Genomic DNA, 14,590 nt, shown 5'->3' with positions numbered 1-14,590 from the left:
CGTGAAGGGCAAATTATTGTAATCACTTGCGAGGTGAAAATCTTCATTTAGAACAGCAGAGGTTAATCAAGGATGACACATAGTAATGAAGTGGGTTAGTATTAGATGGTAGTGTATTTGATATTGTATACCAGGTTTAATTATAAAGGGGGATTAGCTAAACTGGGGTTGTTTTTTGTTTGGAACTGCATAGAATGAGGGGAGATGTAAAAATTACAAGGGGATTGGAGAGAAGTCATAGATAAATAATATTCCCTTTACCAGAAGGATCAAAAATGGGTCAAAGTCAGAAATTTACAGTAATTAGTAGAAACATTATGTCAAAAAGAGGACATTTTTCTTCCATCTGGATCCCGTTGCCTGATAGGCTAGCACACCACTTTTATAAAATGCCTGGATGACCTCTAAAGCTACAGTTCTATTGCTGGAAGGTGGAAGGAAGCCAGCAATATGAGCCAAATGATCTTCTTTTATGTTGCAAGTTTTCTAACTCTGAACTTTTTTTATGAGTTTTGGTTTGAATGTTATTGTCCTATAAATAGAACAGTTTCAAGGAAGCAAAATGATTTGATAAAACTAAATGCATGCAGTTGACTAAACTAAATGGTGCCAAGCTAAATGGTGATTAGATGAGAATTCTGAATCCTGGACACATTCTAGTCATGAATAGTCGTAGACAGCAGGATGAAGCTCCAAGAACACACCAATCTGAGGAACATGAAGTGCTGTGTAGATGTTTCATCTTGGCTTCTTCTTGAAATCCTCACCCAGATGGAAATAAGTGTTTCAACATTTCAATTTACAAAAGATGTAATGGAACAGCAGACTTATCTCTAGAGCTAGCCATGTCCAAAGCTATACTGATTCAGTGCAGCAATAACACCAGCATCTAACTAGGAATTTTGAATTAACCAACTATATCCTATCCACAAAAAATAAGGCAAATCTTATCCAAGCACTTACTGTCCAATCAGTGAAGTGATTGGCAGTGCTATCAAGAGATGTAACTTTACTGAAATGTAATTCAGATTTTGACAGAACCACGCAGTTCCAAATTCATTGCAATCCTGCTTCAAGCCAAGATCTAAAGAGCTGGATTCCAGAGATGAAGTGACTGTGACTGGTTTTGACATCAAGCAGCATTTGATTGAGTGCAGCATCAAGGAATACTGCTAAATCTGAATTCAATCAGCAGCAGAGGGAAAATATTCCAACAGTGGGGTCAAACTTTGCACAAAAGAAGATGATTGTGGTTGTTGGAAGTCTTGTAATATCACAGCAGGAGTTCCTCAGTGCAGTGCTGATCTTCGAATGCTTTATCGAAGGTGAAAACCTTTCATCATCATAAGACCATAAATGGAGATGTATGCTGATAAATGTACCATGCACATTTCCATCTGCAGCTCCCCAGCAAATGAAGCAGTCCACGACTGCTTGCAGCAACAGCACAGGCAACTTGTCCATTTAAGCTAGAGTCCAGAAACGGTTTTGTTACCAATGTAACAAAGGGCAAGGAAGGGCATCAGTAACAAGACACAATCTTGTCATCTGCCCTTAACTCCTATCACCAACACGATTGAGTTGATCTAATATGAGTGCAGGTCAGAGGACAGATATCCTCCAATGTGCAGCTCAGTTCTTGACATCTTTCCACCATCTAGAAAGCACAAGTGCAGAGCATGGTAGTTTGCGTACGCTGAGTGCTGTTCTAATAACACTTAGGAATATCTACACTTGTCGGACTCAGCAGTCCATTGTTCTGGTGACCCTCCCGTACCCTTCATCATTAATGCCCTCCATAACCAATTCACACTGGCTGCAATGTGCACCATATCAACGTGCATTTTAGTTGCATGGTTCAGCAAATCTACCATCATCCCTACCAAATCAAGAACCAGGCAGTGAGAACAAAGCAACACCACCACCAGCTGGAGTTTCTCCTCTTAAGTTACACACCATCCTGATTTGGAAATGTATAACTGACCTTTTCTTGCTTTTGGTGTAAACGATGGAACTTTTTCCTTAAAAAGATTGTAGGGTACTCCTCACGAAATAGACTGCGGTGTTTCAGAGGATGATTCACCATCTTCTCTGAGGCTGTGCAGGATGGACACTACATTCCGGTTCACTGATTCATCGGCGACATGTGTTGCCTCAGTTGTGGGGAGGACAAAGCTAAAGCCACAGTCTCACCTTTTGCAGCTACCCAGGAGAGGATTGTGGGGGAGCCTCTGTGGGGTGCTCTGGAATCCATACTGTATTGGGAGCTGGCCTTTTCCATTGGTGCTGTCCTTAAGTGTTTGCTCAATACTGCTCTCCAGTGTTTGCTCAGTGCTGCACCCCCCCCCCAGTGTTTGCTCAGTGCTGCCCTCCAGTGTTTGCTTGGTGGAAGAACAGGCAGGACCAGGACTACAATCATGACACTTAGCTACTTTGGCTACATTATTTTTTTCTTTGTGACAAACTTTTGTTTTCTTTGTGACTATATTATTTTTTTCTATGTCTCCCTGAAATTTGCTCTATGTGCTATAGCTAATATGTGTTACATCTTGGCCCCAGAGGTACACCGTTTCATTTGGCTCTATTTGAGTATGGTTGAACAATAATTAAACTTAAACTTGAACTTCCCTGTGATGCTCTCATTTCATAAAGAAATACAATAAGATCAGGAGAGTGTACCTAACTCTGTCGTAATGCTGAAGCCAAAGCACAAACAATTAAGTTTCTTGTCAATTGTGAAAATACCAATTTAGATCAGGGTTAGATGTCTGTACTTTTTCTTGCTAGCGATGTTTAATACTGGAAATATGTTTACTGTCTGGATATACCAAGTATGGGGTTGACATTGATGTCCTATTACAGGAAGACTTGGGCTGATTTATTCCGGGGGATGTTTTGAATAGGGCAGAGTGAGCAGGAGTAATCAGTAAGTAACTTCCAGTTTCAAGTTATGGCAGAAGAAAAGCTGGAAGCAGATAAAGATGCTTAGGCTGAAAAAATGTTTCCCGAGATAAGTCTAAATGTAATGCCCGTAGACTGCAATAATTCGTCTCTGGCAACCACAACAGTCTTCTGATGTGTCAGAAAAATCTCAGAACTGACTGCTGTCCAGGATCTCTTTACTGCATTGTATCGAAACAGCTTGTTAGAGGCAAGCATTTTGGACAGAGCATTGCTGATACAGAGACAATATTCTTCTCTAGGGACCACATGAAAGAAGACTGCAGCTCATTTCTTGTAGCATGCAAGGTAACACAATGAGTGAACCATTTGATTTGTCTTGTTTTCTTCAGTATTGTAAAAGATCAACCAACAATAGCAATGAAGTGACTTCAAAAAGCCATTTGCCATTGTGACTTCCCACTAGAGTAAATCCCCACAACTCATCCTTCATGCAGCCAATGATTGTCCCTCTGTTCTAGGAGCATTCCTAATATATTCACAGTGTTTTACAGCACAGAAATGGGTCCTTCAACCAACGCAGTGTCTGGCAACCATGAAGCAGACATTTGAACTAATGCTCTACTAATCTCTTTCTAGGAGAGAACTCTGAGAAATAAGGCATAGGTATGATCACTATCATCCGGGCCAGGCCAGTTCTGCTTGCTGCTCTGTAACAGTTACTCTGTCCTTCACCGCGTTCGTCTGCTCTGGCTACCCCGGGCTTCACGTCTGACTCATTTTTGTTCTGAATGCTATTTGCTTACTTTTGTTGTTTACACAATTTGTTTTTTTTTTCTTTCTCAGCACATTGGGTGCATGTCAGTCTTTTTTAATGTGTTCTTTTTGAGTTTCTTGTTTTGTGGCTGCCTATAAGGAGACAAAGTTGTATAATGTATATATACTTTGATAATAAGTGCACTTTGAACTTTTGATTTTGGTTTTGCCCACAAAGAGCTGAGTAGCACTGAGAACCTGACTATCCTCATTTTATCAAATACAGTAGAGCCATCTTGAGACCACATATAGAAAGATGCACATCATGAGATGTCTTAGAATGTTCTGTAGGTCATTACTAGCTTGAACAATGCATTAATCATGCAAAGCTATCACTTAGAAGTGGGCAGCAGTTGACAAACCGGACCATGAAGGTTTAGCAAGGGGATAATTAAACTATCCTCAGGTTAGAGGAGCAACACCTCATACTCTGTCTGGGTAGCCTCCAACCTGACAGTATGAGCATAGATTTTTTGAACTTTCCGTAAAATTTCCCACTCCTTACTCTCGTTTTTTCCATTCCCTAATCTGGCTTCCTTTTACCCCTTCACCTCCTCACCTCATTTGCCTATCACCTCCCTCTTAAGCCCCTTCTCTTTCCCTTTCTCCCATGGTTCACTCCCCTCTCCTGTGATTCCTGTATTCTTCAGCCCTTAACTTCCCACCAATAACCTCGCAACCTCTCACTACATCCCCACACCCACCCATCTATTTTCCCTCTCAACAGGTTTCACCTATTACCTTCTAGGTTGTACTCCTTCCCCTCTTCCCACTTTCTTCTTCTGGCTTCCTCTTCCTTCCTTTCCAGTCCTGTTGAAGAGTCTTGGTATGAAATATTGACTCTCTTGTTCCTTTCCATAGTTGTACTTCTCATATGATCAAATCATTACACTATGCATTCTCTTGACGTCGTACCTACAGTACCTTGTTATGATCTTACATTTTACTGTTTGCCCGCACTGCACTTACTCTGTAGCCATGACACTTTATTCTCCATCGCCATGACACTTTATTCTTCATTTGTTATTGTTTTACTTTGTTCTACCTCAATGGACTATGCTATGATCTGATCTGTATGAACAGTATGCAAGACAAGCTTAACACTGTATCCTGGAAAAATTGGCTAGTTGACCCACTATTTCCATGTGCATGGGAAGCGGAAAGGAACAAGGAAACCCAGGAGAAAGCCACGCATACACACTCCGCTCAGGAGCATCAGCAGTCAGGACTGAACCCAGATCTCTGGTATTGGGAGTTAGCAGCTTCATTAGCTGTGTCCCGACGCAGTTGATCAGAATGCAGACTACTCAGCCATCCCGTGACATTTACTTGGGTAAGACCATTTGTGTCTGTACCTTGGAAAGGCACTCTAAGTCCTCCACCTACAATTCTTCCTTTTTTACACATTTCTCAGCATGTCCTGCATGCCAGTCGACACGAGCCTTTCTTACTCGTCTGCTGTATAAAGCTGCCCTAGCAAAATTATACATAATCTGATGGATTGAAGACTCTGGCCTCCTGGGCAGGATTCTTTCTCTAACCACACTTTAATCTATGCATTGCTTCAGGATATCTATAGTATATTAATTCCCATCTGTACTGTAGGTACACAAAGTTGTTCACCTGCGCTGCACTTTCCCTGTAGTTGTTACACTTTATTCTGCATTGTTTTAATAATGCAGAAAATAATTTAGGATGATTGGAGAAAAGTATGCGGGGGATGTCAAAGGTCGATTTTATACACAGAGTGTGGTAGGTACATGGAACACACTGCTGAGGATTAAGAGATAAGCACACTGATGAAAGGAAAATGGAGTGGGGAGGGTGTGTGTGTGTGTGTGTGTGTGTGTGTGTGTGTGTGTGTGTGTGTGTGTGTGTGTGTGTGTGTGAGTGTGTGTGTGTGTGTGTGTGTGTGTGTGTGTGTGTGTGTGTGTGTGTGTGTTTTTGGTGGGGACGGGTTTGTGAAGCATAAGATTGATCATAGAGTAAGTTAAAGGATCAGTACAACATTGTGAGCCAAAAGGCCTGTGCTGTCCTGTGCAGTGCTTTTCTAGGTTCTCTGCTCTAGTTTCTAAGTTGTACATTCATATATCTGGTATTTTGGATTTTCTTGAATAGATCCCCTTTCAGTTTATGTACTTCTTGCATGACAGCACATGACATGCCAGATTGTTTCATAATGAAGTCAGTATCAATGCTTCCAGGTTAATGGACAATGAGGCAAAACTGAGTTACATAAACTCTAAACTTCATCTGTACTTTCATAACTAGAATGGAAACCCTTTCACAGTACTAAGGTCAAGGAGTTGATGTCAGAAGCTCAGGTGCAAACTCAAATGCCTTGCACCCTTGAGTTTTGTATTAATTTCTGCTACTTGCTAATGAAAGAATGCAAGTCCATCAATTCTTTAATAGATTTGTAGACAACATCTCATCAGCCTTAGACCAATGTGAAGCTTAAATCAAATATATGTCTCTATGGCAGAGGTTGACTGTAAGTTTGAAATCTTGTAGAGGTCTGTGACATGATTTCTTGCAAGGCAAGGGACCTGAAGTCATTTCGCCCATCACCAGCTCATTATGAGTAATTTGGGTCAGTAGATATGAGGCAGCAGTCAGACATGGGCAACTAAAAAGTAACAATTTCCTCTTCTTCTTGGGCCTTTAGCTCTCAGTGGAGCATAGGCCATTGATGACCTCCCGTCTCCATCGCCCAAAGTCAATGGTACGGTTGGAGTTCATCAATATTTCTGTAATCCATTGTGAAAGGGATTGGCTTGTACAGGTTCATCTGAGCCCCGCTGGCCGGCCTTACCTATTTCCACCTCTCACGACGGGGACATAGGTTGGACTTTGAGAGGCAAGAAATAGCCTCCAGTGGAAACCAAGCACGTTGTGTATGTGGTGTGAATGACTTGAGAAGTAAAGCAGAGAACACCAAGTAAATGTGCTGTGCTGAAATCAGATGAGGAGTATCACAATCTGTACATTTGTCCCCTCTTTCTCCTTGAAATAAAATCTAGAAGTGCAATGTCATCAAAAACAATGAGCCAATGCAAAGGGGAACGAGCAGTTATAGGGACAGAATAAAAGTCTGAAACCAATACTGAAAGATGCCATACATTTTGATGAAAGCAGCCTGCACAACATAGGCTCAGAGAACACGGAGCATTCTCAAATGCTAACATATATTAGTATGCTATCTGAGAGTATAATGGTGCTTCCGTTGAAGAGCAAAACCAGAGTATGTTAGGGAATTTAATCTTCTATTCTGCCCTTAATGTGTTTAAAGTGCCATTGTGCAGAAATTGTTCATCTTTAGGAAATATGAAAAGTTTCATCATAACCAAATGATAGGTAAACAACATTTTGCTTTTATAAACAGTAGCAATGAAAACAGAAAAATTATCATAATTGTGAAATTATCCTAAAAGCAGAGAAAATTGTGTTAAACTGTTGGTAAACAGTAACTGTGGTAATGTCCCTTGGATTACTTGAAGCAGTTTTGTAGTCGAGAGACGCCTGATGACCATAATTGGCTTTTGCATGCTAAGTGTAACATCATTCCGGTTAAAGTAATTACATGCTAGCATGGGCACACAACAAAGCTTACCAGCACAGAGACAAAAGAGAATTGATGAATCGGTCACCTGACAACAAGTGACAGAGGGAAATGTCAATTTTATTCAAGTGCATTCTCAGTTTGAGTTCTTGAAAAAATAAAGTACAAAACCAAGCACCAGATAATTTCCTTTTATTTTTACTGCTTATTGTTAGTATGTAAAAGATCTCTCCTGTCATGCACTCTACCTGCAATACTCCCAAATGTCTCACCACAGCAGTGGAGAATAGAGGAAAAGCCCTTCCTCAATTCCACACTCTTACCTTTCACTTTTTCTTCCCCCTTGGGTCCCTCCTCCTTTCCTTTTTCCTATGGCCCACTCTCCTATGCTATCAGATTCCTTCTTCTCCAGCCCTTAAGATTTCCCACCCACCTTGCATCACCAATCACTTTACAGTTAGCCTCTTTCCCCTCCCCCCTCACCTTTTTATTCTGGCGTCTTCCCCCTTCCTTCTCAGCCCTGAGGAAGGGTCTTGGCCCGAATCAGCAACAGTTTATTTTTTTCTATATCTACTGCCTGACTTGCTGTGTTCCTCCAGCATTTTGTGTATGTTGCTTCAGATCATTCAAGTACATGCTCTTAAAATTGGAGCACAACGTCAAAATGATGGCTAAATATTTAATCAAAAATGCACTCATATTAGGGAACAGAAGGAAGCTTGTTGTGATCCACCTCACTATACTCAGTGAAAGTGTGTAGCAGAAATGGCAAATAATGTGGGAGGACCTGTAACAGCACGTCCCATAACAGCATGGGTTTCCTTCCACAGTCAAAAGACGTCCAAAGGTTGGTAGGTTAATTGTAAGTTATCCTGTGATTAGGCTAGGTATAAATTGGGGGTTGCTGGGTGGTGTGGCTCGAGGGCCTAATCTGTGCTGTACCTCAATAAAAACAGGGAACAGAATTGTTCAGACTGTGTAAGTGTATTCCACTCCAACAATGTCAAACTGGTTAGATGGCAACTTCTAATGTAAAAGCTTGGGCAGGAATGTTCATCTGTTAAATTCATCAGTGTCTGAGGACAGGAACTTCTATACAAGGAGAATGGAATGACTTTTCATTCTGGGGCCCTCTCATACATCAGCTGAGTGTCCATAGCAGGAAACCAAGGCAAATGCTCAGTGTTATCTCAACTTTTATGCTTCTTGTTCAGAGAACGTTGCCAGCCAAAGTGTGCAAAGAGCGAAGAAGTATTTTAAGAAAACTGAATGCCATCTCTTTCATTCCCACCTACATTTCAACATTATCAATAAAATTATTTTTGCTGTCGTAGGCTTGTGATTAAGTTAATTTTCCTTCTTTGTCTTTCAGAACCCTTAACAATAACAACATCAGCCTCATCCCATTGACCAGTTTTAACCACATGCCAAAGCTGAGAACTTTGTAAGTATTTGTGATTTTCTTGGCAAACTTTTAAAAGTTAATGAGCCAATGTTGGGTACTTCAGTATGAGTATGTGCAGCTTGTTCAATCATGGAATGGGCACCTAAGAATAATGGTGACAGGGGACTACACTGGTTTTAAAGATGGAAATGCACTCCATTCATGTTACCCACTGATTTGCTCTTTGCACATCCATAATCTTGCAAAGCTGACTCTAAAATGCACCTCAGTTTTTCAACAAATATATCTATATATACGCACAGTTTGAGGAAGAACTTTTCTTTATTCAAGCAGGGCTAGAGTCACAGAGTCACGGAGCACTGCAACACAAAACAGGCCCTTCAGCCCAGCTAGTCCATGCTAAACTATTATTCTGCTTAGTCCCATTGACCTGCATCTGGACCATTGCCCTGCATACCCCTCCCATCCATGTACTTATCCAAACATCTCTTAAATATTGCAATTGAACCCATATCGACCATTTCCATTAGCAGCTCATTCCACATTCTCACCACCCACTGTATGAAGAAGTTCCCCCTCAGGTTTCCCTTAAATATTTCACCTTCCACCCTTAACCTATGATCTTTAGTTCAAGTCTCACCCAACCTCATTTTGAAAGCCCTGCATGTGTTTACTTATCTATACCCCTCATAATTTTATATATTTCCATCAAATCCCCCCTCGTTCTCCTACACTCCAGGGAAAAAAGTCATAACCTATTGAACCTTTCCCTGTAACTTTAGCAACATCCTTGTAAATTTTCTCTGGGCTCTTTCAATCTCATTGATACCTTTTCTGTAGGTAGGTGATCATAACTGCACACAATACTCCAAATTAGTCCTCATCGACATCTTGTACAACTTTAATGCACTCAATACTTTGCTTGATGGCCAATGTGCCAAATGCTCTCTTTCCACCCTATCCTCCTATGACACTATTTTCAAGGGATTGTGGATCTGCATTCCTAGGTCCCTCTGTTCTACAACCCTACTCCTTGTGTCAAGTGGACCCTGTTCCAACTGAGAATGGCCTTTGTTCACAGAGCAGTACTTGGGATTCACAGATCACAGCTTCTAAGTTTCAGTGACCGTACTGCGGTTTCTCTTATCATTTCATTATCGGCATTTAAACATTCTAATGTGTCTACTCAAGCATAGTCATTTGTCTGTTAATGTTCTTAGAACATTATGGGCCATATTTCTACTTGGTTCAAGAGAATAGTTGTATTGAGCATAAAGGAGATGTCCTTAGTGATGTCAGCTTTTTTTGTTACTTGTGGAAATTCCATGCATCTGACCCTTGTCGATAAAGAGGATACTTAAAAACATGCAGGTAATAAATTGTTGTAAGTGAAGAGATTTTGTAAGGAACTGGTGCAGGTTAAGTGGGCCAAGTGCCTCCCTCTGTGCTTTGAGTTTCTAATATTCCAATGGCCATCAGATTAAGTAGGTATGGCAATGCGCCATGCTCTGAGTTTCAGATGTGACTTTCTGCTTCCTTACTGCGTCATTGAAGCCATTTGAAGAGTCTAGACCATCCAAGAAAAAGAGAGTACAAGTGAAGATAAATAAACTGGTGTGGAAGTGGCTGTGGGGAGACTCTAATGGAATATATAAGATTATGGAGGCCCTAGATGGCACAAACGGAAAGCTATACAGTGCTTCCTTCCGGATGAGTCACAAACCAAGTAACTTGTAGAATGTTTAGAGTGAATGTAAGGAAAAATAGATGTTGGTCAAAGTTTGGAACACTTGCTGAAAGAGTCTTAGATGCAGAAACTCTTATCACATAGGTACTTGGATTTGTGCATGAAAAGTTGTGACCAGTAGGGCTGCAGACCCAATGCAGAAAAGCAGAAATAAAGAACTTATATTTTGGCATAGGTACAATGGCTGAATGTCCACCTTCTGTCGCATAAATGTTTCCATAATTTTCTTCTTGGTTTAAACTTTGGAGCACTGACTTTAAAAAATTCATTACTACAGAAAAGAAGGAACCTTTAATAATTTGAAGTTCTGGGAAATAGTAGTTTTATATTATTGTTGAATTAAAAGTTGGGAATGCTAAGTTTGTCCTGTTTCTTGGGATACCCTTGTCTATCTAATTTCTAAATTTCTTGTAGCCTTTGTCTGGCTTCTTGCTAAAATATCTTCAATCCCAAAATGTTTTCCTTTCACTTATTGTAAGCTGAAGTGGGCAGGGTGAGGTGGGAATGGGCAGGGTGAGGTGGTAATGGGCAGGATAAGGTGGTAATGGGCAGGGTGAGGTGACAATGGGCAGGGTGAGGTGGTAATGGGCAGGGTGAGGTGACAATGGGAAGGGTGAGGTGGTAATGGGCAGGATAAGGTGGTAATGGGCAGGGTGAGGTGGCAATGGGCAGGATAAGGTGGTAATGGGCAGGGTGAGGTGACAATGGGCAGGGTGAGGTGGCAATGGGCAGGGTGAGGTGACAATGGGCAGGGTGAGGTGACAATGGGCAGGATAAGGTGGTAATGGGCAGGGTGAGGTGACAATGGGCAGGGTGAGGTGACAATGGGCAGGGTGAGGTGGTAATGGGCAGGGTGAGGTGACAATGGGCAGTGTGAGGTGGTAATGGGCAGGGTGAGGTGGTAATGGGCAAGATAAGGTGGTAATGGGCAGGGTGAGGTGACATGGGGGCAGGATGCCAATGGAACTGGATGGGTTAAACTTTTATTTATTTATTGAGATACAGCATGGAGTAGGGCCTTCTGGCCTTTCGATTCGTTCCACCCAGCAACCCCCGACTTAATCCAAATCTAATAGCGGGACTCTTTACAATGACCAATTAACCTACTACCCAGTACACCTTTGGATTGTGGGTGGAAACTGGAAAAAACCCACGCAGTCACAGGGAGAATGTATGAACTCCTTACAGGTAGCTGTGGGAGTTGAGCCTAGTCACTGGTACTGCTGTGCTAACCACTACACTACTGTGCCACTCCGCTTGTTATATTTAATTATCATTTGATGAAAATTAATTAATTATCTAATTGTATTTATTTCCATACAAGTAGAGAAAAGATTTTAAAAAATCATTATTCTGAGTTTTTTAGTTGGATTTTCATCTAAACGTAGTTGGACGCATTAATAAAACACAAATGCTGCTGACTACAAGACTGGTTGGGTTTGACCCTTGACCACCTCATAAAGCAATTCTTCCGTACCTCACACTATTTTTGTCCCCTGAGGATATCGAGGGATGTGGATCAAATGCAGGAAAAGGGAGTTGAATACTGATCAGCCCTGATCTAACTGGATGGGAGAGTAGGCTGAAGCAGCTGAAAAGCTTGCACCTGTTCCTATATTTTGACAACACGTGGCAGGTCAACAAAGAACTGGTAAACAAGAACTCTTAAGCTCATTCACTGAAAAGAGTGGAATTTAAACATAGCACGGTGGCAAAAGAGAAACATGCCATGGCAACAGCGGGGGTGGGGTGGTTGGGGTCAGTTGTGGGAAAAAAGTAAAGAGGTGGATAGTGCGCTGTAAGGATGTAGACAATCTCCAGGATTGACAGCAGCTCAGATCTGTCCCTGGAATTGAAAACATTAATGTTAGTGCAGGCTAATTTACCTGATTAGGTAGAATCTCTGTAGCTGCTCTATAGTCTGCAATCAATCTCCCACTGCTTGTTATCGATCTCTTCCCTGCAGGTCAGCAGAATCCTATTCTTGCCTGTGTTTTTTTTAATTTTAGAGGTTGTTTAATGTCTGACTTTCAAGGGAGCAGAGCTGCCTAATCTCCTTTCTGTAATTAAATGTGCAAAGGAAGGAAATCATAAAAGAGGATTAGAATGGGCCATTTCAGATTGAATTCCCCATCATGTTCAGTACAAAGTGGTGACCTCAGCCTAAAAAAAAAGTTTGCCGAGGATTTAATTCAATGCTGGCCAATAAAGGCAATCTTGGTAAAGGCTCTGCTGTCTATCCCCTGTCGACTCGCTTGATGTTGTACGACCGCTTTTATTCTTCTGCTTTCTCTCTTTCACTAATCTTGGTGATTCAATGAGATTGAGCACTTACTTGCATAAATCAGCATTTGTGATGGAAAAAGAAGATGTAATGACCGCTCAGGGAGCCTGCTTGTATCTATAAATGTAATCTCCCCCCGACATATTTGACTCTTTTTATCCCTGGCCTGGTTTGACTACGTTGTTTTATGGTGCGGTTGGGAATGATGGATATCCTCTGTCTTCTTTCTTCAGTCAGGTGGCTTAAGAGACAACTGGCTTTTAGCTTCAGAGTGAGTCACGTACAAAGGAAGTACTATGAAGATACAGAATTTACAGTACCACTGCTTGAAACTTTACAGCTCAAAGCCATCGATTTCACCTCTATTTTTGTCTGATTTTAGTTTTAATAGCTATTGTTTAAATACAAAACTACTCAGAGGGACTGAAAATTGAAAGCTTCCAGTTCCAGTGGAGAAGAAATACACTGACGGATATGTAACAAAGTTTGACTATTTCAGCTCAACTTCATGCTTTTTTATTTTTAATTAACTCAGCCATTTTACACTACAAAAAACGCTCCCAAGTAATAAAAGCACTTTTAAAAGCACGGCGGAAGTCTTCTTCATTGCATTAGGCTGTGAACATCCGAACACTTTGCCCAATATGGCTGGTTTCACTGGCTGCCATTGTTACAAACTATATTATGCAAGAACGAGACTCGGTGCTTTCAATATTCGCAATTCAAAATCAGAAAAGTTTTATTTGCATGCAGTTATTTTACACGCTGAGGTAAATGTTGGCTACTACTGGAACACCAACAGTGAAAGGCACACTTGGGTCTGCTGGAAATGTGTTGGGCTTCCACTGCAAAGAGGTGTCTATAACGGAACGCTGTCATCTGGCAAGATCTGAGGCGCAGGAGTACATGCTGAGAGAGGTGCAGCCTCTGCAAAGGAGCTATAGTCCGCACAGTGGTTCTAGTTAGTGGAGATTCTAATAGATATTTCAGTGCTCCCCAGCAGACAATTAGCTTCTCAGCTTGCACATCTTTGGGACGTGGGGATATCCAGAGCAGAGTGGTGAAACCTATGCAGTCACAGAAAGAACAAATAAACTCCACACACACATCCAAGTGCAGGATTGAACCCAAGCCACTGGGACTAAGTACAGGCAAGTGGAGGCTTTGGGGTAAAGGGGATGCTGATTTCTTAAAGTTGGGATCTCGGTTTTATTCTGCTGCAAGTTGGCTATTGAATCAGTGACTTGATCTAGGGACAGGTGAGAAATTACACATAACATTTAAGTGAAACGGTGTACTTTCATCATGGAACATAGCAGAGTACTGCACACGAACAGGTCATTCTGCCTACTGTTATATGGATTTAACGGATGTGGGTTGCTTTTTCCAGAGCCTGGGAAAGCCACCAGTTAAATGAAGATGGGAGTTGCTACTTTCACAAGCTGAATATAAAGCATTGTAGGCTGAGTAGAGCAAAAAGTTCTATCCCTCTAGAAATACCTTCCTATAAACCGCACTTTAAACTGCTGCCATGAAAGTACTTTCCCAACCTCCATGTCTCTGTTTCTCTGCACCTCATTTGCTTGTTTTTCTCTAGTCTGCTGTGGTCTATGCATCAATCTTTCAGCCCGGCCACTGGCCAGCACCTGTTTGGATGGATAGCTGTCATGCGTTAAATGGTGTGACGATGATTTAAGTGAGATGCTGTGGTTAAAATTTGCTGAGCCTCATGTTCTAGATTTCTTGGCCACCCGATGTAACCTCCTACTGCCTCACCAACTCCCTGCAGATATTCGGCCCGTCTGAACATTTTAACAATTTCAGAATGCCAACTGTTACAAACAACTTTAACTGACACGCATTGCTAGAGGACTT

General features: G+C 41.5%; 1 protein-coding gene across 2 annotated transcripts in view; it reads left to right on the top strand.

Annotated features, from left to right (window-relative positions):
• The window catches only part of LOC132405319 (slit homolog 3 protein-like), a 630,603-nt gene that overhangs the window by 401,724 nt on the left and 214,289 nt on the right, over positions 1 to 14,590 (top strand). For both annotated transcript variants that reach the window (XM_059990026.1, XM_059990027.1), the window contains one exon: positions 8,652 to 8,723. In XM_059990026.1, coding sequence (XP_059846009.1) covers positions 8,652 to 8,723 — 72 coding nt within the window. The remainder of the gene's footprint in view (positions 1 to 8,651; positions 8,724 to 14,590) is intronic.

The sequence above is a fragment of the Hypanus sabinus genome, chromosome 15 (assembly GCF_030144855.1).
Source record: "Hypanus sabinus isolate sHypSab1 chromosome 15, sHypSab1.hap1, whole genome shotgun sequence".
Taxonomy (NCBI): Eukaryota; Metazoa; Chordata; class Chondrichthyes; order Myliobatiformes; family Dasyatidae; genus Hypanus; species Hypanus sabinus.
The sequence above is the reverse complement of the archived record's forward strand: the minus strand, read 5'-3'. Positions and strand labels throughout refer to the sequence as shown.